Source organism: Aptenodytes patagonicus, chromosome 14, assembly GCF_965638725.1.
Source record: "Aptenodytes patagonicus chromosome 14, bAptPat1.pri.cur, whole genome shotgun sequence".
Classification (NCBI taxonomy): Eukaryota; Metazoa; Chordata; class Aves; order Sphenisciformes; family Spheniscidae; genus Aptenodytes; species Aptenodytes patagonicus.
The window spans coordinates 9,827,385-9,842,204 of record NC_134962.1 but is presented as its reverse complement, the minus strand read 5'-3'; the positions used below and the strand labels follow the sequence as shown (position 1 = coordinate 9,842,204).

The 14,820-nt window shown below is 51.3% G+C and overlaps 1 protein-coding gene across 1 annotated transcript in view; it reads right to left on the bottom strand.

The window, feature by feature from the left end:
* Positions 1-7,102, bottom strand: part of KCNB1 (potassium voltage-gated channel subfamily B member 1) — a 128,215-nt gene extending 121,113 nt beyond the window's left edge. Inside the window, exons 1-2 of the mRNA XM_076352013.1 lie at positions 6,878-7,102; positions 5,042-5,707 (exon numbers count right to left, since the gene is read on the bottom strand). Coding sequence (XP_076208128.1) covers positions 5,042-5,608 — 567 coding nt within the window. The 5' untranslated portion in view covers positions 5,609-5,707; positions 6,878-7,102. The remainder of the gene's footprint in view (positions 1-5,041; positions 5,708-6,877) is intronic.
* Positions 7,103-14,820: the final 7,718 nt, after the last annotated feature.

Sequence of the window (14,820 nt, the reverse complement as noted above, 5' to 3'; positions counted from 1 at the left end):
AATCCCTGAACCCAGGGGAAAGGCTTTGGAATGAGGCTTTGCTTTTGAGGATCTCCAAAGGCAGGAGTTTACTTTGGATGAATGGAAAAAGTCTCCTATATATAGCAGAAAAGCCAAGGCAGTAGCTGCATCAGAAAAATGAAAGTCACAGATGCAAGAAAAATATGGGCAATCTGTTTTTAAGAGACAAAGTCAACATCTGCCCAGTGATGGGAGTCTCAGAGACAGACGAGACATGGCTAAGATGTGACCCCTGCAATTAGGGAGAGGGGTTTCCTCTGCTGAATGCTAAATTCAGGCAGGTTTAGAGATGAATGAAAACTGCATGCCATAAGGGAGGGCCAGGAATAGAAAGCCCATGTGGGGGAAGAACGCTCTAGATGTAGTGAATGCATCTCCAAGAAGCTTTATTTTTCTTATTTTGTCACTACTATCAACAATAATAAGAAAAAAGCTTACAGAGCAACCTCCCTAAGCAATGCATCCAGAGATTAGCAGCAGAGAGCAGTGGGCAGCTGGAGAAAAGCTGTTCAACAAATGTAGAGGCATGCATAATAAGATTACTGAATTGGAGTTGCATGTTTTCAAGGATAAACATGATATTATTGCACTAGCAAAGACATAGTAGGAACAGGAGAAAGGATGAGAAATAGCCTCTCAGAACAGAGAGATTGCTGCAGCTGAGCTCCCAACAGGACAGGGACAAGCGGGAAGTGGAGGCAGCGAGGAGGAGAGAAAGTGCACATCCTACTTGACATGCAGATATGCAGAGAAGCTTTTTGCAAAGTGGGTGATGTCATCGTGTTTTTCTCAGCCTTCAGGACAGCAAGAGAAAAATAGATGAAACCAGCACATGCAGAGGAGTCTGTAAGACAAACAGACTTCCCCCCCATGCAACACTAATTGCACAAATATTGATCAGGGAAATAATTTGTAAGGACTAGAAGAGGAGATTTCTTTTCCTCCTAAGAGGCAAAAAGGGCAACGTTCTTGCAGAGTTGCTGGAAAGGTCCAGGTGATCAGAGGATTTCCAAGACCATATAAGTTAATTAAGATGTTGAGTTGGTCTAATTTGTTAATACTGGAAAGCATGAAACCACTGCAGTCTGTGATTTTCCAGGATGCCGTGAAGTCTAGTTGGATTTGCAGCTAGGTTGGCTGTCCCAAGGGGCACGAATGTCTCACCAACCAGGTAGGCCCACAGATCCTAACTAGCTTAGTTAGTAAAAAAAACAGCTACAGGAGGGACTTCTGCTTTGGAAACGCAGGGCTGCTAGCTGGGTTGTGGGTGATGGAAGCCAGCTGCCCAGGCTTGGCCTTGCTGAGGGAAAGAGCAATTATGATTAAAAGCACAAACCTGAGTGCTGGAGAACCGCTAACCACTGCTGCCCTGACATGGATACCGAGTTCTGGTGTTCATGTCAGCAGCAGTTCTGCTTGGCTGAGCTGGAGAGCTGCTTTTATTTCCTGAGGAAAGGAAAACTACCACACAACAAAATGTAACAGCTACTCCAGGAAATATCTGCACCTCATCTTCATCTGGGGTAAATCCAGACAGAAGCAAGCAGCAGAGAGTCCTCTATGGTTAAAAATGGATGTTGCAAGTACACCAAAGTACAGGAGGAATGCTACTTAAAACACAACACAAAAACCAACCACCAAACTGTTAAGGGAGACTGGGACAGTGATAAAAATAAGCAGGAGTATGCAAAAACAGTGATTGCAGGAAAAGGAAGAAGCATCCACAAAGACAGCAGTGAGTATTTCTCAGGGATATACAGGCAAATAAAGCCACAGAAAGCAGGAGAAACTGATCCTTTAAAATATCTTGTAAGGCTAGAAAGAGAGAAATTAAGTTTTATTTAATAACTGTCAAATATTTTTTCATTTGGTAGAGGGAGAATCCCTCAGTGCTCAATTTTGTGCATAGGAGTTTTCCCACTGGGCAAGGTGAGCACAGCAAGTGCCTCCAAGTTAAATGGACTGGTGGGTGAAATGGTTCAGGTGCCTGTTGCGTGGTCTGACCCTGGGGAAGGGCTGGAGCACTGCGCTGTGCCTCTACGGCACCTCACACAAGGACAGTGCAGCTTCAGCTACAGCTGCGAGGGACTGCAGCACTATAGGAAAGGAGCAAACACCCCTCTGCTAGCGCTGGGGGGTAACAAGGCAGCAAGCCTGGGGCTTCAACAGCTGTCTGACACCTCATCATAGAAATCTGCAGACTCTCAAAGAGTGGGTATTATAAAATATAACAGTGTTCTTTCCAGTCACGTACAGGGTGAAGCATCGCACATAAATAAGACACTGCTTGCCATGAGGTGGTTAGTTTAAAAGCCAGACAGATTAGTCAAAAGATATGGGTAAATCCCCAATGGATAAAAGAGCAACAAAAATCAAGGTCTGGGGGATTCTTCTTCTCTTATTTGAACGCTGTTTTCCACCCTGAGGTACATCACTTAAAATTCTCTTTTTTTAAAAAAAAAAAAAAAAGAAAACACAAAAAACAACTCACACTCTCAGGATTTAACCTGTCTCAGTACAACCATGAGAAGTTCTGCAGTAAGCTGTTATGGAGGAGTCAGGTCAGGTGTTGTGCAGAAATGTTAAAATACAAACAATGCCGACAGCCAGCAAGAAAGCCCACCTTGCTGGGGCAGGAGTTAGAGGACAGGGCATGGCTTACAGAGGGATTGTGTTGAGTTTTGGGAAGAACTGGCATTTGTAGCTATTTTCTAGACTTCTTAAAGAGAACACGAAGGGAGCCTGTATTTCTTACATTTAAATGGAAAAACCTTTGCATTGAGAGGCACAAGTCTGAAGAAAAAGAATAAGCGAGAGTAGTACAGATTTTCCCCAACAGTGATTTTAGGTCCTTCGGTGACAGTCATTAAACCTCAGAAGAGTTTACTTTGTTCCCTTTCTATAGGAACAGTTTGAGCTCCCAGACCTATCAAAGCAGATGGAGTCTGGCTTTGGGAAAGGTGACAGAAGTTCCTGGAGGCCCATGGCCTCAGCAAAAGTGCTCCACTGAGCAGACAGCTGAGGAAAGCTGGCCAGGAGCTATCAGGCAGAGGCTCAGATTTAGAAAATGCAGCCTGAAACGGAGCATGGGCACAGCTGGTTAGGACACATAATGGGTCAGGCTGCCAAGTCCCTCTCCCCACATCCTTCCATCACAAGTTGAAGACTGGGTCCAGCCTGTTCAATACGTAGAATGTATTCTCATAAAGGTGATCAAAGCAAAGGGCATACTCTGGCATGAGAGAAAAGCTATCCACCAGCAGGGAGAAGATCGGATAAAGAATAGGCTTAGCAGCTCTTCTGTCCCTGCCTGGTAAGCTAATTGTTCATCACGCCCATTTTCCTTGCTACACTTGAAATTAGTAGAAATCTGTGTTTGGGAACTGCCGGAATATTTGAGGTCCAAGAACATACAGCACCATTTTCATTACAGTAACAAAGTCACAGAATGGTAGCTTTAAATGGGAAGGGTAATAATGCATTACCATTCACCCTCAATTAATCCAGAGCCTGCAACGCCGAATGCACTTACTCTGAGAATTTTCTCAGAAAATGAAGCTAGAGTGTATTTCATTTATAAATCACAAAAGACACTTATTTGGCAAGAATGACCCCTGCTCATATACAATAAATCATGAGCATCAACAGTCTCTAATGGATTTTGAGTCAGTGCCACAGACAGCAAAGCCCGGGGCCTATGTTTCAGGATTCCAGGACTGTGCCAAAGGAGCCTTATAAATGATTAATGCATTCAGCACAGTGTCATCTGTGCCATTGGAGACAAAAAGATATTCTGGGGCTCTGTTTGTCATTAAAAAAGTGATAATCGGTTCAGCAGCTGACCATGCCTCTCCCTCCCCCTGCCAGAACGAGCCATTTAGCTCCACGCTTCATAAAACCCCCTCACCAAACTTCCGTACATGCTCTTGGTTCATGATGTGCAACATTTTGATAAAAAGAGGGAAAGAAGTCATCTGTTCTCTTAAGTAGCCCACCAAAACCAGACTTCCTATAGGACGGAGCTAAGGTTTGCATTTGCAAATGTATGTACAACAGGGAGGTGACATTAAAGAGGTGGCTGGGGCCTCTTTCTACTTCTTTGCCATACCATGAGGATGCTGGTACATAGAAAATTCAAGTTTTGGTCCCTATTGCTCTGTCTCTCATGTTTTTCAGTTATTCACGCCACAGTTTTTAACCTCTCCCTCTTCACTTTTGTCCCCATGGTTACTGAACCATTGTGTTTGCAGAGTTTTTCCTCACTAAAGAACATGTGACGAACATGAGACAGCTAAATTATCAGAGCCAACTCTGACATTGGTTTCTCCTAACATGGATCTTCTCTTCCAAATGCCTTCAAATAGATCTGTTGCACTGGCACCAACTTTGTAGCAAGCAGCACTTCAACTATTGACAGAGACAGAGCTGCAGCAGTATTGCACAGGGAGACTGGAATCAGGTAAAGGATGCAATTCAAACGCTAGCTTTAGCAGACCTGCAGCCTAGGAGTGCCCGATACAAATAACTAGATGTATTTCACCACAGAATTTTAAATTAAGCCCTAGAAAGGAAGGCATTATTTCCTGACTGGACCTGGGTCTAAGAGGTCAAGTAGATTTCTTCTTCTTAAAAGCCAGTTTGGTTAAGCAGTAGGAGACAAGCATGTTTTAGGCCCTCCATTACAAAATGCACCAAGACAGGCCAGTGGATAACAAGTCTGCTAACCTTCAACCACAGCAATCAGCGTATGCTGACACAAGGGTCAGTGGAGCTGCTCCCACACTGAGCAGCCTAGACCGCCCCAGGAAAGCTCAAACCGGATCCCTTCCAAACTACCCCAAAAAGATACACTAAACCTTATTTGCATCTGGGAGGCCTTTCTCCCCTTCACTCACAGCGTTCATCCAGCCACAAGTGCCCAGATGTTAAAGCAAAGGTAGCAGGGCAATACCTCACGTAAGCATTGCCAGAGTCATGAGCCAATACAGACAAGACTTGAGAAGAAATGTGGCGATCTTACCTTGGCCGCTACGGAGGAGTTGGGCTTCTCCAGGAGGTCCCAGAGCTTTTTCCTTTTGTCAGCACAGCAAGTGTTATCAAATTCCTCCCCTTCCCTTTCCCTCAGTGTCTCGGCTTCTCTCTTCAGCTCCTCGTTCATCTGCTCCTTCTTCTGGTGGTAGCGGGCCTGGCAGCAGGACTCCAGGTAGATCTCATCCACCCCCCAGTAGTCCAGCTCCTGGCTGAAGGACAAGGCGCACATCTCCTCCATCATGTGCAGCTTGCCAGTACGGTAGAAGTTCAAGATCGAGGTGAATGCCCCAGGATGCCTGTCGAAGAAGTACTCGTTCTCCTCCAGGTTGTAGTCATCACAGATCTCCATGAGGGAGTCGTGTGTGTTGCAGTCTCTGAGCTTACCCAGCCTGGTCCGCGGCAACCTGTCCAAGGTCCGCCAGAGAACCTCGTGGGCCAGCCCCCCCACGTTGAGCTTGACCCTTCGGGAGCAGGCCTTGCTCCTGACAATCTCCGTGGGGTCCGGAGGCAAAGAGGTAGTAGAGCGAGATCCATGCTTGTTCATCCCCAGAGGCATCGCTGGTCCCCCTCAGGCTGGACGCTCCAAGGTGCGGCGTGGGGCAGGGCGTGCGGGGGCCGGCTCTCCTCACCTCTCCTTCCCCTCCATGCCCCAGAGCTGCAAGAGAGGCCGACCATGTGTCCCCGCCCGCTGACCTCCGCGCCCGCGGCCGCCTCGCCGCGGCCTTATCCGCGCGCGGGGGAGCGCCCGGCCCCGCTAATCTGCCTAGGGGGCGGCGGCGCTGTCCGCCCCGGCGGTACTGAACCGCGCTCCGCGCCCCGGCGGGCGGGCGCTGTCCGCGCCCGCGGTGCTGAAGGCCGCCCGCTCCCACGTGTCGGCCCGGGCGCTGCCGCCGAGCTCCCCCGGGCGGCGGCCGGGTGTCGTCCGTCCGTCCCCCCCCCCCCTCCTCCCCCGGCGGGCCCCCGCCTCTGCCCGGGAGGGTCGCCTGCACACCCCGTCCGGGGGAGCTGTGGAGGCTGGGCACGGCCCCGGGAGCCTCTGCTAGCAAAGGGCTGGGAACTGCTGACTGATAGGAGAGGGCACAGAGCTCCCCCGAGCGCCACTCGGCAACGCGCCCCAAAAGGCGCCGGGCCGCTAGCCAGGGGCGCGCTGGCACGTTGTCCCCCATCCCGGAGCGGCCGGCCGGGAGCGCACCCGCCCCGCCATCCCCCGAGCACCCGGCCCCGCCGCCGCTTCCTCCCGCAGAGGGGCCCTGCTGGACCTCGGACCCCGAGTGCCCCTATGACCCAGCCGGGGCAACCACCCTCCTCGGCGCCGGCGGTGCCCCTCGCCCTGCCCAGCCGTGGAGGCTGCAGGGAGACGCGGAGGCTTTTTATAACTCCAGCCTTGCAAATTTCCCCGAGGAAAGAGCTGGGGAAGGGAAAAGGGGGTATTTCCAGCCACTCTAGCGACGCACTCTATCTCTCTGGGCTGCCCAGGGACGCCCCCACACACACACCCCACGCCGACCTCTGCATAACAGGGAAATCAACGAAAATCGGAATAAGGAAAAACCCCGAGCCTTCCTTGCAAAGCCGGGTGGCTTATGACACCCCTGAGCACTGTTGCTTACACAAGATGGCACGAAAAGAAACCCCGGCGCAGAAAGGAACGGCTCCTCCATGCCCAGCCGGCACAGCTCCGGGGGCTCGGCCCTTCTCCCCGCCGATCCGGGCGCCCCCAACCCCAAAACCGAAATACCGCCGCTGCCTCCGGGCCGCCGCCGGGGCTGCTCCCCGGCCGCCGCCGCACACGGGGAAAGGCTCCCCTCCCTCGGCCCGCACCTACCTCCTCCTGCGGGCTCCCAGCGAGGCGGTGCGGGGCTGTGCGGGGCCGAGGGCGGCTACATCCTGCGGCGGGGCGGGCAGCAGGAGCGGCCCCGCTCGCATCCCCCCGCGGGCAGCCTCAAGGCGGAGGGATGGCGGCCGCGCTCCCGGCTGTCCACGGAGTCCGGGGGGAGGGGAAGGGAAACGAGGTAAATCGGATCCCTCGTCAGGAAGCTTTGCAAGGCCTTCCCTCGGCTGCGGCTCCTCACTCCTGCCTACAGTCAACGCCGAAGCCGCATCTGCCCCCGCCCCCCCAGCCCTCTCTCCATGCAGACACAAAGGAAAGCTCCGGTGCTTCCTTCTGCTGCCTCGGAACGGAGATCAACAAGTCTAGTCTGAACCTCCAGCTTTTCCCTGCAATTCTGTCCCGGAGTTGTTTGGAGTGAATTGGAAGTTGGGGGTGGAAGAGAGGAAGGCAGCTCCACCGTGAGCTGGGATGCAGCATTGCAGGGAAGGTTAACGCTTCCCTGGCCGGGCCCCGCCGCCGCGGGGCTGATTTACAGCGGGGGAAGCGCCTGGAACAGACCTATCACCGGGGGGAGAGCCGCGGCATCCCTCCTTGGGAGGATGGGGCTATTCCCACCATCCTCCAGCTCCCGGTGGTATCACCCGTGAAAATAGCAGCAGGGATTGGTGCCAGGAGAAAAATGATGAGCAGAGAGCACTGATAAGCCCAGCAGGGCCCCTATTGCTTCCCAGGCCCTGCTTGCTGAGCCAGGAGCAGCTGAGCTCAATAAGGCCAAGCATCACTCTGTGCGAGAAGTGAACTGGGCCCTCGTCTTCACCACGGCAGCCCCTCGTCAAAGGGAAGAGACTGCTCAGGACGGTTGCATACATTTGCAGATACAGATGGGAGGAATAATAGTGGATCTCTGCTGCTGATTAGGACTATAAATATAACAAAAAGGAGCATTTACTAACCTGAACACACAGCAGAAATGGAGAAAAGGGTAACTTGCCAGGCAACATCACAGCATTCAAAGTATCCCTCTGCCACTCTGTCCTCCTTCCCTTCCTCCTTCACTCCCAACAGGGGAAATGGACCTCACCAGGAGCTCCATTAGCACCATTTAATGGGTGCATTAGCACCACTTAATGCAGTTCACCTGCTTAGGCTGGTGTACCAGAGCTACACAGCCATGCCCGTTAGCCCTTTCTCCTCTTGTGTTGATTGACTATGGCTCTTGGACTCTAGCGACAATTCCTACTACAGGGTCTCTAAAAGAGGAGCCCGGTGTCTGATTTTCTGTGATTAACCAGGCAAAAAGACTCTCAGTGCTTCTCTCCCACCTGGCTCCCATTGCCCAGTGTAAACAATGTCAGTGTTATGCTACTATCTTTGGTGTTTGAATGTCCACATCTTCCTTAGAGATGACTTTCTGAAATCCCAGTGTTTGTGTGGCCAGGCCTTTTTCTCCAGTACCTCCCACAACTGTATATCATCTGTATTCAGAATTTCTTACAAGGAGAAGTGGGTCACTACCTTCCTTTTGCAGATGGGGAAATTAAGATGTAGACAAGCAAGATCACCCAGAGGGGAGGTGGAAGGAAGAATTGGGAATAAAACCTGTCGACCAGCTTAATCTCAGCCCAGCGCCCCTCCACTGCGGTAGCTCCCCCTACCACATGAACAACTACAATCAGCATCCAGAGCACTTCAGTTCTCCTCTTACTTTCCCATCATTTCACCACCAGACCCTACTTTACTCCTCTTACAACAGAGATGAAAACCCCTGATCAGGGCTGGGAAGCTAAACCTGTTAATGATTACAAAGTGCTTTGAAACTTCCAGCTGGCAGGTGCTGTAGGAGAGCAAGTTATTTGTTTGTTAGCACTGGCATCCAGGGCACATTATCTCCCCTTGTGACAAATGCAGGCTGCTTGTCTGCGGGAAGAGGATGGTGGGAGGGAAAATGACAAGTAGCCTAATGCAGGGAGATGCATCAGATTCAATGCAGATAAATCACTCAGTTAAGCAACTCAGGTTTATTAGCAGGGCATTTGTATCTTCCTGCATCACTCTTGCTACCCTGCCAATGTCATTCACGTGTTCTGCCAAGAGGATGGAGAACCAGCCGTGGAAGGGGCATGTGAAGGGGCAGCATGGAAGCACAGACTCCTCCACTGCTGCGTGCTCACCCTTCCACCCACACCGTCCTGCCAGCGCTGAAAAATCATACTCGACTCTCAGGTAGAAGCTGCGAGAGGGAGCCCTGCTGACGGCAGACCCTCCAGCTGGCTGTGCCTGGGGTGATCCAGGAGTCTGGGGAGAGGAGAGGGCGTTTCCACCCCCAGGACGTCTGTTCCCCGCAGCATTTCTTGTCCCACAATGGAGAGTTTGTCAGCAAGGGGCAGTGCAGACCTGAGGATGCAGAAATGTGCAGCCTGCTCACTCTTCTCCAAGGTTATCTAACCCACTCTTGGTTTGGATATTCCTTTCAACTGATATTTTTGTACCCTGAGCTTCTGCAATCTTAATTTATGGTTTGTTATTTCCACAGCCTATGGAGTCAGCCAAATGCTTGAATGCAGTCCGTGGCAAACCCTATTCCTTTCCAGGTATTACAGCAGTTATTGACAAGGAAACACCTTAAACCTCAAGTACTTCAGAAGAAATGTGCAGAGTACGGCAAATATATGTTCTCCTGGGCTCGCAGTCAGTGGTATATAGGTATCTGGATTTCACCTGTCAGGCAGAAAAGGTCTGTAAGACAGTGTTTGCTGAGCTACAACACGACAAGGAAATAGGCTGAGCCTAAATGCGGAAATATCCCTCTGTTGATCTGCAGTGACTCCTCTGCCTGCATAAGGAAAAGTATCACATCTTCAAACACCCACACCTATACGACAGTCTGGCATCTTCCTGTCCATCCTGCAAAGCAAGAGGGAAGGCTGATTTACATCATTTTACTGGTCACAGAAAAACAAAGGGCTGTGAGAAAAGAAAGGCTCCTCACCCGTAAACAAGCGCTCAGCCCCGTCACAGCAATGGTATGTGGAACAATGGGTTTCCAGCAGAGATGGGCACAGCAGCTTTGGTGGTCCACGAGTTTTGGCTGGTTCCTGATGCTGAGGGGATGCTGGGTTTCATATTCTAAAACGAGCTATAAGATGTAACAGTAACCCGTATTGTTCTTGCAGCCCAAGGGCCTTGTACTTGTCCTCGTGAGTGGGAAGGACAGTCATACACAATAAGCTGTCTCTGTTACAGTGTTTCCTATTATGTCCCTTTAAGGATTCCTTTAGTTTCCAGGGATTTTCTTTCCAGCCTAGAAACACTTTAGGTACAATGGAGATTTTCTTTTATAGTCTGAAATCCTTTCCCTTAAATGGGAAAAAAAAATTATCAGGTTTCTTGGCAGAGGTCCGTAACAAGTGTTGAAAAGTGCAAAAAGAACCGAGACACGTAGTGCAGAGTGGTTTGTGCTACTGAGAGCCCAGGAGCGTGGAAATACTGGAATACCAGGGAAAAATACCAGTAGCAGACAACAAAATACAATCTAAAAACGAACCTTAAAGAGACAAGGTTCTCCTCGAAAAACACAGACAGAGCTTGGATGGCAACGTCAGCAGCAGCTGGGCTCCATCATCACATTCTCCCTTGCTGAAAGCCCCTTTCAGAGGAGTTCAGCTGTAGCTGCCAACCTACGCTGCCGCGGGGGGACGGGCTCTGCGTGCGAGGGGGAAGACTTGGTAGCCACGGCTTTCCTGGCCCCTGGCCTGTCCCCACAGCAGGCTCCACCATTCACCCTTGCCCTCTACCAGCCCAGCTCCTCCTGTCACCATGGTAAAAGAAAACCTTTCCCAAACTGTTTATTTATATTTAAAAGTCCATAACAGCTCGTTGTCCAGACAGCAGGGCCTGACCTCTGCCATGCTCTCTAGGTCCTCAGAGAAGCACCGAAGGATCTGGGAGGGCTGAGCTGCTGGACTGGCTATCTGCAAAAGTGGGAGATGGAGGGAGGAAGGGCAGAGAGGTCTCAGCAGGGACCAGGGAACAAATGCCCCTTGGCGGAGGGCAAAGTCTCTGAAGACTGTCTCAGCTACAGAAAAGACAGGTGCGGGCAGCCCCCTCTCATGTTTGGGAGGACAGCAGCCCCATGGGGACACTGTCCTGGAAAAAGCTTAAGTTTTCAGCTTACCTAAACTTTTCAGATGCATTTTGAAGTCCCAGGAGTGCCCAAAGTCCCCCTAGTTGCAGGCAGGCTTCCCTCCCTCCTGCCGCCTCGAGGAGGGGCAGACCAGAGCTGCATCACCGCTTGCCTGGCACCGCTCTGCAAATGGCTCTTGGTGCTTAGTCAGCCTTGGGCTCCTTTTGCCTTCGGAAAGAGGCAGGAAACACGCCAGTGCAAATTGCTTATCAGAGAAGTTTCTGGTTCAGGTTCCCACAAAGCGCATTCAGAGCCATCCCCCTTGGCTCCAGCTTTCTGCCTTTCCCAGGACGTGCATTTCTTCCCTCACATCTGTTAAGTCTTCTCCCGGCGCTCACTGACCACAAGCTGACACCCCGTGGCTCCTCTTCCCAGGGGTGGCCCCATCAGACCCACCTTTCCTCTCGTCTTGACGAGGTTGAGTCTGGGGGACTAACCGAAAGCTGTGGAAGCACCAGCCTATTCCTTAAGGTGGTCGGCTGTGTAAAACATCACCTCCTGGCTGCATCTGTCTTGTTCACATTGGGTTTGAGACCAAATACAACTACTTCAGGGAGGAAAAATACACAAACTTTTCTGCTGGTTGAGGAATAAAACACCCCCAATGGGCCAATTTGTCCCTATCACCCACCTGCTAGGGAATTTGCAAAATGACCTGAGAAATTAATTTTCTCCTACCTGTCAATACCATAGGCCAAATTCTTGGGGCCTCAGGTCCTCATCCTGCCCAGGAGGGACCAGGGGCAGTGGGACTCCATCCACTCCCATGGAGGGGCCGGGGGGATGTTTTGTCCTCCCGGCTTGTGTTGTTCAGGCAGGGCTGGCACCGAGGGTAAAACAGATGCCTATAATATGTTATCTAACATTTAGCTTTAAGCACCGAGCTCTGTAAAGCAATTGGACTTGCTGTGTTACTCAGCAACTGTGGATTTATTAGCCCCTGAAGGGCTGGAGGCTCACGTTAGTCACCTCGCCATCAGTCAGGAGGGAGGGCAGCAGAGCTAGAGGGGTCGGCCAGTCTTTGCAGCGGTGGAGATGTGACCTCTCTCTCACAGGGGTGACCAAGCGCCCATCCATCCGGGCCGCTTTCCACCCAGCTGCTGTGGACTGCAAAGGGCCCTGCAGCTGTTCTCCCCCCTTGGGGTCTGTGGCACACCAGCCCCATGCTGACTGCAGGCAGACTGGGGAGTCTTTTGGGAGAGCGAGGGACCAGGACCTAGGCGCAGTATCATTCCCAGGAATTCATGGGCAGAAGGCCGTTGCCTGCCCTCCCTAAGCTCCCCCCATGGCTGGGATCCCTTGGCCTAGCTGCCTCCCCCAGCTGCCGGAGGGATCCTAGCCATGGGGGGAGCTTGCATGTGGGGAAAACCCCTCGCACAGCCAGGACAGGGGCTGCAGATGCGATGGGGCAGCTGCTGACAAGTTAAGTCCCAGCTCTGAAGAGAAGACATAAATAGGGGTGTAACAGGAACGAGATAAATACTGTTGACCCTGCCATGTTTGCCACCAGCCCTGCACATTACACACAAGTCTCTCTGATTCAGAGGCGATGGGTGCTATTTCCCTCCCTGGGTCGGAGGAAGCCTGACTGCTCTAATCAGCATTTGCTCGCAGGCACCAGCCTGCTCGAAGCGTGTCGCAACAGGCGGTGGGGATCCCTCGCCTGCTACGGAGGGCAGGAGTGCTGAGAAAGAGCAGCGGGGGAACAAAGAGCCCACCTTCGTCTAATAGAGAATGTGCTGGCTCAACTGTTTCAAGACAGGCTTTTGACAACAAGCGTCCAAGCAGTATAGCTAGCAGTTGGGTCTGCTAAAGAGCTCCCCCGTTCCAGTCCCTGGCAGCATCTTCCCCGCACGGCTGAAGCAAACACAAGTGATGTTGCAGAGGAGCCGGGGCTCTGAAGGGCACTCCAGGATGCGGCTGCTCACAGCATCCTCGCAGCAGAGGAGGAAAAGTCAGGTCCCCTCCCTAAACAGCTTCCACCTGAGCTTGGGGACACGGTTTCTTGATGTGGGGAGGTGGCAACAGGTAGCTGTGACCTGAAGTGTGTTCCTGCTAGGATTCACTCCTGCCCCCACAGCCACCCGATTTCCATCCCTGGCTTCTCTTGCCCAGCTCCTCTTTAGCAAACACAGGCTGAGGGCTCCGCCTTAGAGGCAAAGCAAACACCTGACTCAGCCAACGGATAAAATCTACTTCGGGGTCTAATGCTGGAAAAATGCCATTGCTTGAATGTCCTGAAGCGTGGTGAGTTTTCTCAGGATAATGAGAGTAAGAATTGCTCTGCTCTTGCATATGCGGATCCTAAAAGGACTCTGCAGTCAGAGAGCAATTTCAGATGGTTCCTGGGAGGAAAGTACCATAATACCCCCTTTCAGACTGAGGGAAATTGAGACTGAGAAGGATTAAAGTGACCTGCCAAAAGCTGCATGGGGCAGGGGATGAATGAGCAGCTAAATGTACTTTTAATCTTAAGAGATATCCTTTAGTGATTCCTACCAAGATTGTTTGCCTTGTCCCCGTTATTGCAGCTAACGGGGAGCACATTTGCCTGCCGTCAGCAGCAGAAGCTTTTACGAGAGTCACACGTCTTGGTGAGAATAAGGCTGATGGTGGTACCCAACAGTTTAAGGTTTTTGTTGCTCATCTTTTACGAGGAACTGGCAGAAAATAGGCAGGATTTGAAAAACTTGCATAAAGCCAGCCCTTCTTGGCCATTCCCTGATCTCAATTGCCCTAAGCCTTGAGTAAACGCACTCTTCCTTCTCCCCTCCTTTGTGCCATTCAACAACAGTAAAAGCTGGAGCTGCTTTGGGGTCAGGAAGCCTCATGCCCATGGCATGGTGAGGTCAAATCTGATTTCAAGCAACTATTTAATGTTATTTCTAGTACTAAGGGGGCCTAGCTCCCCTGGAGGCAGGTCCTGGAGGAAAGGCTTGTGCCACCAATGGGGCTGGCTCCTTGGAGGGGGGAGAGCTTTGATTTCAGTGACATCCAGTCACAGCTGCAGGAATAGCATAAATTGTCTCTGGGAAGGGTCACTTCTGGCCTTTCTTGTGTTATTTTGCATCTGTAACTTGTCTTTAGTAAAATACATTTTAATTTGCAGGATTATGAAGATCATTTTAAAGCAGCTTATCTAACACTGTGTTCTCCTTCCCTCTCTTTCCCCAACGCGTTTGTGGGTGATGCAGAAGGCTGCAATAAGCCGCTCTTGAAGGCTGTCTCAGATTAAACTTCTACACATGGGACAGCACTACTCCCCATGAATTTTAATGAGCTCTTCTAAACATGCCCTTTTTGCTGTACGCACGAGTTCTGCAGGGGAATAATACCCAGCACCAGCTAACCAAAAAGAACAAATTGGATGTAATCGTACAAACTGAAAACACTGCAATAACCTACTGAAAATGCAGCTCTGCTTCCTGGATCTCAGCGGGAGTGGAGGATGCTGAGAGCAGAGCGGGTATCGCCGCAGTGCCCAGCTCGGAGGGTGTTGCAGGTCCAGATTTTGACACCAGGCTACTGCACAGCGCCCACGGGGAGCGCAGAGCAGTGGAGCAGGATTGGGAAGAGCCAGCAATGGAGCAAGGACTTATCTTAAGATCACATTTTTTGGATGCTTGGATGGCCCCTTTCTGAGGGTGCCAGGGACGTTTCTCCTTCCCCTGGGGATTTGCAGCCTGAGGCCCTCTCCTAAAGGCGGTTTTGTGTGCCGCTTCCTTCAGTGCATTGCTCATTGGTTGCTTTGTTC